The sequence below is a fragment of the Eufriesea mexicana genome, unplaced genomic scaffold (assembly GCF_001483705.2).
Source record: "Eufriesea mexicana isolate 0111107269 unplaced genomic scaffold, ASM148370v2 scaffold1801, whole genome shotgun sequence".
Classification (NCBI taxonomy): Eukaryota; Metazoa; Arthropoda; class Insecta; order Hymenoptera; family Apidae; genus Eufriesea; species Eufriesea mexicana.
Genome location: NW_016909918.1, coordinates 416,978 through 431,099, shown reverse-complemented (window position 1 = coordinate 431,099; position 14,122 = coordinate 416,978). Strand labels below are relative to the sequence as shown.

General features: G+C 38.7%; 1 protein-coding gene across 1 annotated transcript; it reads right to left on the bottom strand.

Moving 5' to 3' along the window:
- Positions 1-6,210: 6,210 nt before the first annotated feature.
- Positions 6,211-11,962, bottom strand: LOC108549066 (protein sister of odd and bowel). The gene is made up of 2 exons (XM_017902284.1): positions 11,013-11,962; positions 6,211-6,556 (listed from the first exon to the last, which is right to left on the bottom strand). Exons 1-2 carry the CDS (start codon positions 11,921-11,923, stop codon positions 6,211-6,213), a joined length of 1,257 nt encoding a protein of 418 aa, XP_017757773.1. The 5' UTR covers positions 11,924-11,962.
- Positions 11,963-14,122: the final 2,160 nt, after the last annotated feature.

Here is a 14,122-nt window from a genome sequence, read left to right as displayed (position 1 = left end):
CTGACAGATATATTATTTTCTTTCGATCTTGGCCAAGTATATCGTAATACCTGACTCGAATTATAAACGCACGCTAATCGTCTTCGTCACTCACGATCCGAACCACAAGCATAGATCAGGATAAATGTATTACAAATTGAAAGATATACCCTTGTCTACACAAGGTCACGTACAAGTCATATGCAAGAGAACGTGAAAACCTGTTTGAAAATAAGAAATATATTTAATATTAACACCGAGCCTCTGTAGGAATAGGAAAATCTTATAGAATTTCTTTAGATTTATTTAGGTTAGGACTAACACAGGAGTCTGTGATGATTTAATAATAGTTTTGATCTTGAAAGGAAACCTTGTATTATTTTTTGAAAAGGGATTAATTGGTTTCGAAATTAGAGAATTTCGTGAAGAAATAGTAAACGTAGTTTTAAGAGTAGAGATTAAGAGACACGACTCCCATTGGTTACCAGTAATGAGAGAGTGATGCTTTTCTTCGACTTAGTTTAGTTTCAAACTAAATTGATTTAGTTTCAAAAGTAGAAAATTTAACGAAAGTACAGTAAGTTCGTTTATTTTGTTTTATATATTTATTAAAGAGCGGAATTAAGAAGAAAAATATATTTCCAACGAAGCACTGGCCTATCTTAAAATTAAAAGATTCAGTCAAAAAGATTCAGATGCAAGACTAATTAATTTGGAAATTAGAAAATGTAATGGGGAAATATTAAATAATAAACAGGATTAGGTTTTGGTCAAGTATAACATTTAATATTAAATATGATATTAAAATGTTGTCCTAAATATTTTTAAAAATTTCGAGTCTTTTTTCGATATTACCTAGTTTTAAAATTAGAATATATAATGGGAAAATAATAAATAATAAACAGGGTTAGTATTAGATCAAGCATAGTATTTAATATCAAATATAATATCAAAATGTTGTCCTAAATATTTTTTTAAATTTTAAGTCTTTCTTCGATATTAGCTAGTTTTAAAATTAGAAAACATAATGGGAGAATAATAAATAATAAACAGGGTTAGAATTAAATCAAGTATAATATTTAATATCAAATATAATATCAAAATTTTGTTCTAAATATTTTTTAAATTTCAAGTCTTTTTTTAATATTAGCTAGTTTCAAAATTAGAAAATGTAATGAAGTAATAATAAATGATATACAGGATTAGGTTTAAGTCAGGTATAATGTTTAATATTAAATATAATATCAAAATTTGATTCTAAATATTTTTACAATTTCGAGTCTTTCTTCGATATGAACTAGTTTCAAAATTAGAAAATGTAATGAAGAAATAATAAATGATAAACAGGGTTAGATTTAGGTCAGGTATGATTTTAAAATTTTATTCTAAATATTTCTTAAATTTCAAGTCTTTGATATTGACTAGTTTCAAAGTTCAGAAATTTACTGTAAAAAGAATAAACAAAATGAAACAAAGATGTATAGGTATGAATGACACAAGACATGGAGCAGTCACATATATCCAAAACTCCTATAAACTTCCTCTACATTGCTCCACATTAACCAATCTAATACACCCTCAAGATCTCTACCAAGCTCCAACCCAACCCTACCCTCGTCTCCCAAAAAGAAACAAAATTACCCCTCACCTAACCCCTAAAAATTCGTCAAGAAATCTCCTGCCGAAGCAGACAAATTAAAAAATAAAAATACCAAATTTCGCAACTATAATAGAAACAGCTACCAACTCGGTAGTACCCTCGGTAGTACACGCATCCTGGCACGGTAACCAGGTATACAACGAAAGCGTGATTGAAACGGAGAAATTCAGCGAGCAAGGACCGGCGTGGAGCTCACCTCGGAAGATCACGTCGCAGGTCAGAACCTAACCCAGTCACAAAACGATCGTGACACCGGTATCGCCGAGGAAGAGTAACCCAATCGTCTCTTCTCCGAGGCACGCGTGTAAAGATACCCATACGCGGGAACCAAGGAAACTCTCGGCTCGAGCCGGAGGAAGAGGCAGCGACAGCAAAGAGGGAAAAAGAAGGCAAAGCAGCAGAAGAAGAAGAAGAAGAAGAAGAAATTCCGAACGGGCGAAGAGTAGGACTGACCAGACGTGTTATCGACGCTCTGCCAACCCCTTAAATCAGCGAAGGTAGGTGAGCGAAGGGGGTGAAGCAGCAAAAGAAAAAGAAGAGGAAGAGGCGGAGGATCCTCCTTTCCCTTTCCCTGATCCTCCGATTTTTCTTTTTTTTCTCCCAACTCGTGACGAAGAGAGGACATGCGCATGCAGATCACGTTGGTTGTAGCCAAGTGATAGCGTATCTGTGGGCGGCGCGTGCGTGTGGTCCTTCTATGTCCCCTTTAACTCCCATCCTTGCCTTCGTCTCTTCCACCATGCTCGAGGGAACGCTCCGGCCCGTTCCAGGTCCTCTTACCTCTCTTTCTCTCTCTCTTTCTCGTTCTTTCTCTCGCACTCTCCTTCTCCATCTTTCCCCTTTTCACCTTATACCTGGACCCTCTCTCTTCGATCCTACCGGTTTACCTCTCTTCGCTTTTAAATGAGGAAATGACAGACTTAATATGCGATTTAATACGTGTCCTGACGATACGCTTTCCACGCCATGTGGCACTCGCATTTTTCATCGTGCTTTTCAATTTTTCCTTTTGGCTTCTTGGTTTCGTGCGATTTGATATGATGCCTGTCTATCTGGTGATATAGTTGCTATTCTGTGGAAGAATTGGCATTTTTGGTAAGGGGTTTGAGTTTGTTTGCCTTTTGCGGTGTTTGCTTTGGTTTGTTCAGTTGGATTTGGGTTTGGTAGTGTTTGTTAATGTAATTGAGTGTAGGAATATGCATGGTGCAGTTGTGAGGATTAGTTATGGGTGAGTTTGGACGTTGTGGCTACTTCAAACAAGATCAAACATAGTGTTAGTCTTAACACTGTGATATTACACCTATTCTGAGTAGCTGTGTATCATAAATCATAAAATACTTTAGTCTGTAATTTTCATTGCTATGTTGGGATTTAACATTTAACTTTTTGTAACTTTTGGGGAACGAGAATTGAAGTGCTATTGTGTTGGTAATTGTGTTATTAATAAATGCATGATTGATGTGATGATGTGGATCTCTATTTAGTTCTGTTTGTGAAAATTGAGCAAGGAAATTGGATTTATATAACATGGTGTCTAATGAAATACTAATTGCTTATGAAGCGAAGCTTTATACGAACAAATTTAATCTTCTGGAGTAGAAATCAATTTGAGTTGAAATCAATTTAGCTTTCAATAAAGTCATTCCCAGTCAATATTTAATTTCAATTAACTATGCTAATGCATATTACATACGTTCCTATTTAGTCGACCAATATTAAAGACCAATACCAACACCAATATTATAAAACACGGAAATATCCTTCGATTATAATCATAATTGTATATAGGCAACTGAATCTAATTGATAAGAGTCAGTTTTACATAAGCAATTAAATATAAAAGAAACATTTGAACTGAATTTATATTTTTCGAGATCACATTTCTGCGTTGTCACACTTTTGACAAAGTAGTAGTATCACAAAACAGTATTATCACCAAACTTCGTCCATCCAATTATATCCACTTCAAACATGAATTGTACAAAGTTAATTTCTCCATAAATTTATAATCTAGCCTGAATAACTTGAACTACGATACTCACCTTCAAACTTCTTCAAACTTCTCTAAACCTCCTCAAAGTATCCTAATTAATACAAAATATATTCAAAGGGAAGCTTTTTTATAAATATCAGAAACTTCATAAAAATCTGAATGAATTTAGAACTGAATTGAGGACTCAAATTGAATAATATCTCATTTATCTTCAAACTTCCTCATACTTCACCAAACTTCCCTAAAGTAACTCGAGTAGTGCCAAAAATATTTAAAAACAGAAAAAGAGGAACTTTAGAAATTTCAGAAACTTCATGAAAATCCAGATAAACTTGCTCAAACCTTGTCAAACCTCTTCAAACTTCTTCAAACTTTCTCAAACTTCCTCAAACCGCCGGAATCAGAGCGAAAAGCATTCAAAACGAACGCGAAAAGATTATAAATAAACTCAGAAGGATGCAATTCGAGTGACAAATATCGAATGGTATCTCGGCTAAGTCCCGGCGAATTAATTTCACCGCGCGGGCTGTCAAGAAATTATGTAAATTCGCTTTACAAGGCTGAGACACAGGGTTTCATTTGCTCCTCCTTTTTTCCCCTCCTTATCCCCGTCCTTTTATTTCTGATCCGGATCGGAATTCCTCGAGTTTCCAGGTTCGAGAACGAACTCCTAGTCGAGCGGCCTGTTGCAAGAAGTGGAAGTCGACCGGTCGTGCGAGATTCTCCTTATCGACGCGAGCTGTCCCGTGTTCGGCCCGTTCCCGGGCCCGAAATAGCGTATTCGGGCCCACCTCGTGCCTTTCCAGCACCTACCTTCGAAAAAGAAACGTAACCCTAGACGTATCGCGGTGTCATGTCCCGCGCACCTGGCGGCCTCGTTCTTTGTAACACGATACACGCGTTTCTTCTTCTTGTTCTTCTTCTTCGTCGTCGTTCTCTTTGCTGCTGCTGCTTCTTCCTCTTCTTCCTCTTCTCCGTCGTCTACTCCTAGCTCCTCGCTGCTTTCCTCTCAGCTATTCTCGTATTTACACTCGACGAAGAGGATTTAGTGGGGCTTGGATTGAAATATTAGGGGATGCTGATTTAATTTTAGATCGGGGTGCATGTTTTATTTATTTCATTTATGGTGTTTGAATTGCGTATAAATAGTGAATTATACAGGATTGCAATTTGAGTTTTAGGCGTTGGTTTTGTAGTCTTGAAATCGTGATTTTTACCGTATAATGTTAGGGTAAAAATGGAAGAATTGTTATGACGTCTTGGACTACTCTTAAAGAAGTTATTCATGGAATGATACTCAAAATTCTACCTAAAATTTAGTAATGGAACTTGGTTTTTAAACTGTAGGTGAATATTTGTGAAATGGGTATGTTTTATACTGGGATTTTTTAAATTTCAATGTAGAAAAGTAGAGTAGTACAGTGATAATGTAATACAGTGATAATATAGTAGTATAGTGATAATGTAATACAGTGATAATGTTATCTTAGATCGTGCTGGATATAACAAGAATTCAGTCCAATTGTAAATTAAATAAAAATTTCGATAAATTTTCTACCACTTCGAATGATGCACACAAATGATCATAACTCCTCTGGGAAACTAATTATAAATTAATTTCTAATTGAAATCGTGTCTCAATTCCCAAATTAAATTTTCCATTACAGGAATTTTATTATATTTATTAAAATAGTCAATTAAATCTGCCCAAATATTACTACATTATCGAATAATAAATAAAAATTCTAGTCAAAAATCAAAATCTTAAAAAGACGAATCCCGAACTCGTTCTACTGGATCCACGATAATCAAAAGAGCAGGAAGAATCGAAAAACCATTTAAATATTCTAGAATAAATATTTCACACATAGAGGATACTTAAGAACAAAAATTTCGTCGAAACTTCGTCCAAACAAAATGCAATAATATTTCAATTTCTGTACTAAAATTCCACCACCAAATTTTCATTCTTACAGGAAAAGGTCTCACCTCGAAAACAAAACACAAGGCGATTTTAAAAAATAATATAATAAAAGTTTATTTTACACGTACAAACGAAACACAACGTGGGCACGTAGGTACACAGTATGAAAAAATACGATCCTCTTGTACGTCCTACTCCGGCTACCTATACATATAATACGTCGTGCGTAACATAATTACAGATCTAACGATCATGAATCCGTGAATAACATCCTGATATGCAGTTATAATTATACCCTACGTATTAACAACTACGAAATACATACGCAGCTAAGTACACACTAAAAAACCAGGGACGCTCCAACCAAGCACCGACGAGTCTCGGATACCTGCCTCCCTCTTAGAGGCAAAAAGCGATCCAGGGTCGTCGAAATCCACGTCCACCCGAGAACTCTATCGGGAAGCTCGCGAAATCCAAACAGGAATCATCAACGTCACCCGCAAGTCGAGCCAGTTAGACCTTCGTCCCCACCAGAGACCCCCTAGATCCTTCATAGTTGACAGGAAGCAACCGGAACGAAGCAACCCCAAAAGCATTCGTTCCGGTTGGAGAATAAATTTCCCTAGTACAATGCCAGACGTCCGATTCGGTCAACTAGGACGTCTCTTGCAGCACCACAGCCCCAGTGCCTGGCACAGGGATACCCGGCGGCGGCGGTGACGTCGAGACGCCCAGATTGTGAGTCAACGAGTGCCTTCTGAGGTCGCAGTTCCTACGGAACACCTTGCCGCAGGATGCACAGTGGTAAGGCTTGATGTCCGTGTGCGTGAGGAGGTGGGTCTTCAGGTTGCTCCTCTGATTGAAGCTCCTGGCGCAGACGGGACACTTGTGGGGCGACTCCTCCATGTGCAGGATCTTGTGGACAGCCAGGGTCCTGCTCTGGCAGAATCCCTTGCCGCATTCGGCGCATTTGAACGGCTTTTCCTTGCTGTGGATGTACCTGAAACGCATCGAACATCGATTTTCTTTCAGTCCCAACGTGTTGCACACCGCGAGATCGCGCCGATGACAGACGTTGGCTTTTGCTGCGAGCTACGAGAATGGCCAGCGTAATGGGATTAGAGGGATTAGGGGGATTAATGATTGTAGAAGCGACGGAGCGTGGAAATTTTCGTTTGGGTTTTTAGATGGACGACTGTTCGCGTGAGTGGTCTTATTGTTGGTTTAGGTGCGCCGGGGTGGGGGCGAGGATTGGGCCCGGGGTCCCAGTGTGTCGGGATGTTTGGATTGTTAGGGATATATGGGAGTGGATGGCTAGTGAATGGTACTCGAGTGGTGTTTCTTCGTGTTGGGAAATTGTTGTTTGGCAGTTATGGTAAATATGGCATGCTAAGGGTATTTAAATATTATTGTGACAGTTAAATAATTGGCAATGCGACATGAGAAAAATATTAATACGATATTCGTTATTTTAATAATTAATTTATTGCAGTAAGAAAAATAATATTATTATAAATTATAATAGTAATATTCTGTAATATTTTATAATATTTTACAGGTAAAAAATGAATTTTTTAATACAATAATAACGTCAAAAAGGAGATAGAAAATGTAGAAAATTCGTATTAAAATTTGTGAAAATTCAGGAATTCAGAAAATATCGAAATATCGTATATTCTGACAAAAGATAGTATTCAAATCTTAGATAGAAATCTCAGAAATGCTACAAAATTTGAAATTCAAACGAGACGAGACAAGAACCACCGCCTATGAAAAACAGCCTAAAAACATAGTCCTTAAAAAAGAAAAACAGGTGAAGCAAAAACTAAATAAAACCTCTCCAATGCCAACTACTCGAATTCAAAAATATCACAAACGTCACACGTTACCAAATTTGTCACGACTAATCATTTATTTGGCAACTTGTGGATCCCAGAACTCCAATTTATTTTTGTAACCTATCTATTCAACCATGAATAAAAATTACTATATATTCGCCAGTCATTTTCGCTTCATATCACAAGAATTAAAACAAACAGCTGATATCAAGACACACTTATAAGCCAATCGTTCAAAAATTTATCAAACTCCAGAAACAAAATATAAGAACCTAGTTTGAATACAGACAGTGATGCACCAATCACCAGCTCTGACCCCAAAATTCAAGCTTCGAGAAATAGACTGGATCGTTTTAGCCTGTAAACAACTCAGACACTGCAGAGCCTATCCTCTGACATCTTGTCCCAATAATCACGAGAGAGTGAAATCACGACGTTAATTCCATCTGCCTGATTGCTCACCGATACTCCTCCAATTTTTCATTCCGAACGAGCCCAGCCACGTCGGGAAATAAAGAATCCAACACGAAGAAAAAGGTAGAATGGGAAGAATTACAAAATACAAGCTACTATGAGAAGGCAATAAAAGCACGAGGATCCACGGACTATTCTCGTAATGCCTGAGTCCAATTAACGGGAATTGCGGACGTATCGATTGATGTCGTGGTGATTGATGATGAAGATACGAAAAGGCCGATAAATTGTCACGAATTGATCAACGTAATTAATACACCGGCACGGTATTCCGGGCCGCCGTCATAATTACACGTTGGGCCGTATCATTTCGTCGTATTTAGACGCCACGAAGATTGCAATCAATTTGAGCCCGGTCGTGCGCGCGCGCTAACTCACGGGAAGAAAGCGCGCTTCACGAGGCGCCGTGATTGGTATAACTACTTTTGCCGTGCACACTTCGCCCGGCCAATAAGCATATATAATAGCAGCTTTATCTTCCGCGTCTCTTCCGCGACGAGGATCCCCGTCAGGCTGATTTTTCAGGACTTTCATCGGGGTCCATTCAATGGATGTAAATTGAGCGCGATTATCATCGACTCTAGTTCCCGATGATTTGTAATTTACGCGACTGGCGTTCCAGTCACCTATCTGAGATGACGGCGATCTGAGAGTTAGGTTAGGGTAGAATGGAGAATTAATCGTGGTAATTGATAGGGGAATTTTTGTGCGTGAGAAGTTGCATTTTGCGAGGTGAAGTGGTTTCAGGTACTTTGGATTAGTCTGTGTGTGATCAGTGATTTGAAGCGGTTTCAGGTGCTTTTGGCTGGTCAATGAGTGGTCAATAATCTCAAATTGTTTCAGGTACTTTTGGCTAATCAATGTGTGATCAATGATCTGAAGTGGTTTCAGGTACTTTTGACTGGTCAATGTATGGTCAACAATCTCAAATGCTTTCAGGAACTTCTAACTGGTCGGTGTGTGATCAATGATCTGAAGTGGTTTCAGGTATTTTGGATTAGTCAGTGTGTGATCAATGATCTGAAGTCGTTTCAGGTACTTTTGACTGGCCAGTATATCATCAATGATTTGAAATTGTTTCAGGTACTTTTGACTGGTCAATGTGTGGTCAATAATCTCAAATAGTTTCAGGTACTTTTGACTAATCAGTGTGTGATCAATGATCTGAAGTGGTTTCGGGTATTTTTGGCTGGTCAATGTGTGGTCAATAATCTCAAATAGTTTCAGATACTTTTGACTAATCAGTGTATGATCAATGATCTCAAATTGTTTCAGATATTTTTGGCTAGTCAGTATGTGATCAATGATCTGAAATGGTTTCAGGTACTTTGGTTAGTCAGTGTGTGATCAATGATCTGAAGTGGTTTTAAGTACCTTTGACTGGTCAGTGTGTAAGCAATAATCTGAAATGGTTTCAACTCCCTTTTTCTGGTCAGTGTGTGATCAGTGATCAGAAGGATTGAGATTCTTGAGATATGAGGATAATAACAGTTGGGTTTATAGGTTACATATAATATGGAATTTGTAAATTTAATCGTGGTGTTATTATTAAATTAATTGCTCAGTGATTAACAAGTGTACGGACAAAATTATTAGGTTAAATTGAAAGTGGAATGATTCATCAAATGAATTGATGGAGAAATTTATATATTTTGGAAATTGCATCTTGTGAGTTGAAGTGCTCTCAGGTACTTTTGGCTAGTCAGTGAGTACTCAATGATCAAAAGGATTGGGATTCTTGAGATATGAGAATAATAATAGTTAAGTTTACACGTGAAATGGGATTTATATATTTAATCGTGCTTTTATTATTAAATTAATTGTTCAGTAATTAACACGTATTGGGGTACAATGATTAGACTAAAATAAAGGATTTAGCAAAGGAATTGATAGGGGAATTTTTGTTGAATCTTTTCATTCGTGCAATCAATGATCAATGGGGTTTTCTAAACACGAGAATGATAATAATTATATAAAATGCTGTATGTAGAATTCTACATGAATTATAGATTTCAAAATACTGTTTATAAATTAAATATTTAATATTGAACGTGTATGGAAACAAAATGATTAAGGTAAAATGATGGATTTATTATGGTAATTGATAGAGAAATTTTTGTATGTTAAAAATTGGATTTTTTTATATATTTTTAAGTAATTAATGATTAATTAATTATCAACGAAATTTCTATTTTTAATAAATAAAATTATGCTGATCTTGAATAGCAATACTAACTTGTATAGCACTGTCTTAATATCAAATGTTATATCTCTTATATTGACTGTAAATATTTGAAATAAAGCACGAAAATATTTATAACAATTGCATAATAAACAGATAGGATTGGAAGCATATATTTTATAACATTGCTATTAAATTAATTACGAAATAACATAGTTATGGTAAAACAAAGTAATAAAAATTGAATTTCCAATTTCAAATTATTCTGAAATATTTTTAATTAATCCCCGATTAATCAATGAGGAATAAAATTTCTTTTTATCAATTAAAATTATATTATTTCTGAAAGTTGATGATGAACTATGAAAATATGCAATAACTGTCTCAATATGAATAAAAATTGCAAGATTAATCATCGTGTAATGAACTATACACGCAATTCGAATCATAGACCTCATTATATTATTATTATAAATTAATATCAGCTGCATCCAAAAATAAAAACTTTCAAAATTTAAAAATACCGAATTCTATAAACTGTCAATTGTATATGAATTATAAAACTGTAATATCTATCCCATAACCGTCAAAATAATTATCAAAAGTATCCGCAAAACTAAGACAGTCACGATCATGAATCACTAATCCGATATCGAAGAATCGACAAAACGTGTAACCCTCGAAACAATCTACAAGATCTCCCACAATCCCTACAATGTTTCCAATAATCAACCAAATCTTAACCTCAAACGAAAAGAAGAATCCCTCGATCCAAATCGAACTGAGCTAAACTTGGATCAACTTCTAACAGGATTCGCAGCGTGACCCAGGACCTAGCGAAACGTGAAGAAAATCTGGATGCACGGTTCCACGAAACAAATGGAGAACTGATTGGAAGGAAGCGAATCGTAAACGGAGCCACGAAGCCATAACCAATGGACGCGAGGCACTGTCGAACTTACCTATGGTCCCTCAGGTGATCCTGCCGTCGGAAGGCCTTTCCGCAAATGTCGCACGAGTACGGCCTCTCGTCCGTGTGCGTTCTCTCGTGTATCAGCAGATTGTAGCTCTTGGTGAACTGTCGGCTGCAGAACTTGCAGATGAACTGCTTCTTAGGCCTGGACGCCCTGCAGGTCCGCGGTAGATTCGACTCGGTCGAGGTGGACGTGGCCTGGAGCGGCGAGGACGACGACAACGAGGACGAGGAGGACGAAGAACACGCGGACGACGAGGCAGGAGACGTGAACGAGGGCGCAGCGATCTGCGACAGGGACGTCGACTGAGGAACCGTGGTCGCGGAACTCGAACTAGCCCGGTTCCCTTCCGATATCCGTCGCAACAGAGCCTCGTGGTTCGCCGAGGACGTCGCGACTGAAGTGTCCCTCAGCAGCACTTCCTGCTCTTCCAACAGTGCCAGGTCTTCCTCGGGATCTCCGATAAAATCCAACCTGGCCTCGTCCTCGTCGTCGGCCGTCTGCAGAAGCCTGTCAGCGGTCAACTGCTCGTTCTTGGACGGTGTCGTCGTGGTCAACGCGTTTTCTAGACCAGTGTTGATCGGCGAACACCTCTGATTAGCCAGTCCCGAGGCAGTGGACTGGCTGACACCGGGTGCCGTGCTGGTGGCGTGAAGACGATGAAGAGTCAGGTAGGTCTCCAGAGCCTGGAGATTGAGCGCAGCGGCGGCAGCATGGCCAGGTGGCAGCAGAGCTACTCTCTGTAGAGCTGCCAGGAGAGCACCTTGGAGTCCAAGAGCCACGCTCTGCAGCGTGAAATTCGGCAATCCAGCCTCTGTCACACTGGCGACGTCTCGTAGCTCGGTGGTGGTCGACGTGGTCGCAGAGGAGGAGGAGGAGGAGGAGGATGACGGGACCATTACGATTCCCCGCTCCTGCTCCTGGTCCTGCTGTTGCTGTTGTTGCATCCTCCCCCGTCGCTAGTATGGTCACGGGTCAGGCTGAGGGGCTGCCGACGTGTTGCCGGCAGCATTGGCGAGGGTGATCTACCGATCCCGTCGGTTTCCGGAGCTGCTGGGTTGCCGGCTGGTGTAGATTTCCGTTCACTGGTCGTCGAAACGGGTCCTGCTAGAGATCTGGGACCTCATGCTCGAGAGTTACGCGGCTCGATCGCGAGCTATCGTCCAGGGATGCTCGCGAGAGGGTGGACGAACGTGCAGACGGCAAAGAGGAGAGACGCGCGCGATGCTGGCGGTGCGAAGGCGCCCCGACGACTGCTCCTGCCTCTCGCTGCTGGGCACTGCTCGTGGAGACACCTGGTGGCAGGTATCCGAGGCGAGTTGGGACCGTCCGCGAGGAACGGGCCCCGGATTCTGGAGAGAGAGCCACAGCTGGCCCGCAATTGCTCGCCGTTTCGGCGTAAACGGCGTCGTTCGTAATCTCGCGTGCACGCGTGACTGCGTGCGCGCGGCTGTACGCGCGAGCGCGCGCGCGCGCCAGCTCTGGCCTGCCTCACCACGGCGTCGGGGACAACCCTCGATCACCCCTCGAGCGTTATGATATCATTCCGACGCTCATGGCAATTACGACGATGATGCGCTGTTTAGGATTGCAGTATCGGTTCGCGAGGGGCGCTGGGATTCGTTTCTTCCTCCGTATTGGACGTCCATGTATTGTACGTGTGTCGCGAGGTACTCGATTATCGTGGGATTTTTAACAATCGTACCATTTTTCGCTTCGAATAAACGTGCAACGATAAAATTTGGGAGAACGTCGTTCATGCGAATTGAGAGTGAAACTGCCGATTAGAAATGGGACTGTTAATATGACATCGATAAATAGGGATAACGATTTAATGCTATTGGTAATTCGATGTATCGATTGTTACGTCTTTTCGTAGAAGGAATTGCGATTATAGATGGAGTAAAAATAGAAACTGATGGGGTTGCAGTAAAATTATTGCTCGAAATTTTATTAATTTGAAAATATTTTATTTTGATTAATATAGTTCATATTTACCTTTCATTAAAATATTCTAATGGAGATAACCAATTTTTTTCTTAGAGTGTGGTCACTACAATTGGTATGATGTTTGAATAATGCAAGGTCATACGAGGTCACCGAAGATCGTAGAATCACATGTAAGTGTACATATGTGAAGGATTAAAGGAGAATTAAATACTGTTACAAGCTTCATAAACTAAAATCAATTTTTAATAGTCTTTAAATTCTATCAGTGTAGAAACGAGAATTAATGATTTTAATTGTACCATTCATCACCTAAAGTTCCTACTCTAATTTAGGAAATTGGAGAAGAATGCAACCATAACTGCCATGGTTCTCACTGTCATTAATAATATAAAATATTTCCTGTTTTTTCCCTTTTTTCTCATATATTTAAATGGCTATTTAAATAAAAGTCATAAATTAATTTTATTCAAAATAGCTCTAATTTTTACAATAAATATAAAAACAAAAATTTTAAATCAGTTGTTTTAATTACTTTGCTATTTAAATAAAAGTCACAAATTAATTTTATTCAAAATACCTCTAATTTTTGCAGTAAATATAAAAACAAAAAGTTTAAATTAGTTGCTTTAATTACTTTGCTATTTTTACTGTTAATTATATCGATTTTTGATTGGTTAATTGGGTAAAGTGTTAATGAGAACATTTAGAGAGTAAGCGTAATTAAAAGAGGCTCGTGGAGGGGATAAGTAAGCGGTGTTTAGTGGTTCGAATTAGTGCATTGAATACGAAGTGTTTATAATGCATTTGAAGCGTGTAGGAGTGAAATTTGTACGAGCTTGTTGAAAAGTAGCGATTCGTCATAGTAATAAATGAGTGGTGTTTATAATGCATTTGAGAACGATAAAAATTAGGAGTGAAATTTCTATGGGTTTGCTAAAGAGAAGCGACTAGCCAGAGTAATAAATAAGTCATGTTTATAATTTATTTGTCACGCTTAAGAGCTCGTTGCAGACGTAATCATGCTGCCTTAAGAAACTGATTTCCATTTATCATTATTATAAATAATTTCCTATTTTCTCGTTAGCCCCTTAAGAACCGAATTATTTTACAAAAATCGTTTCAAAATTTCCGAACTTTTTTATTTTCGA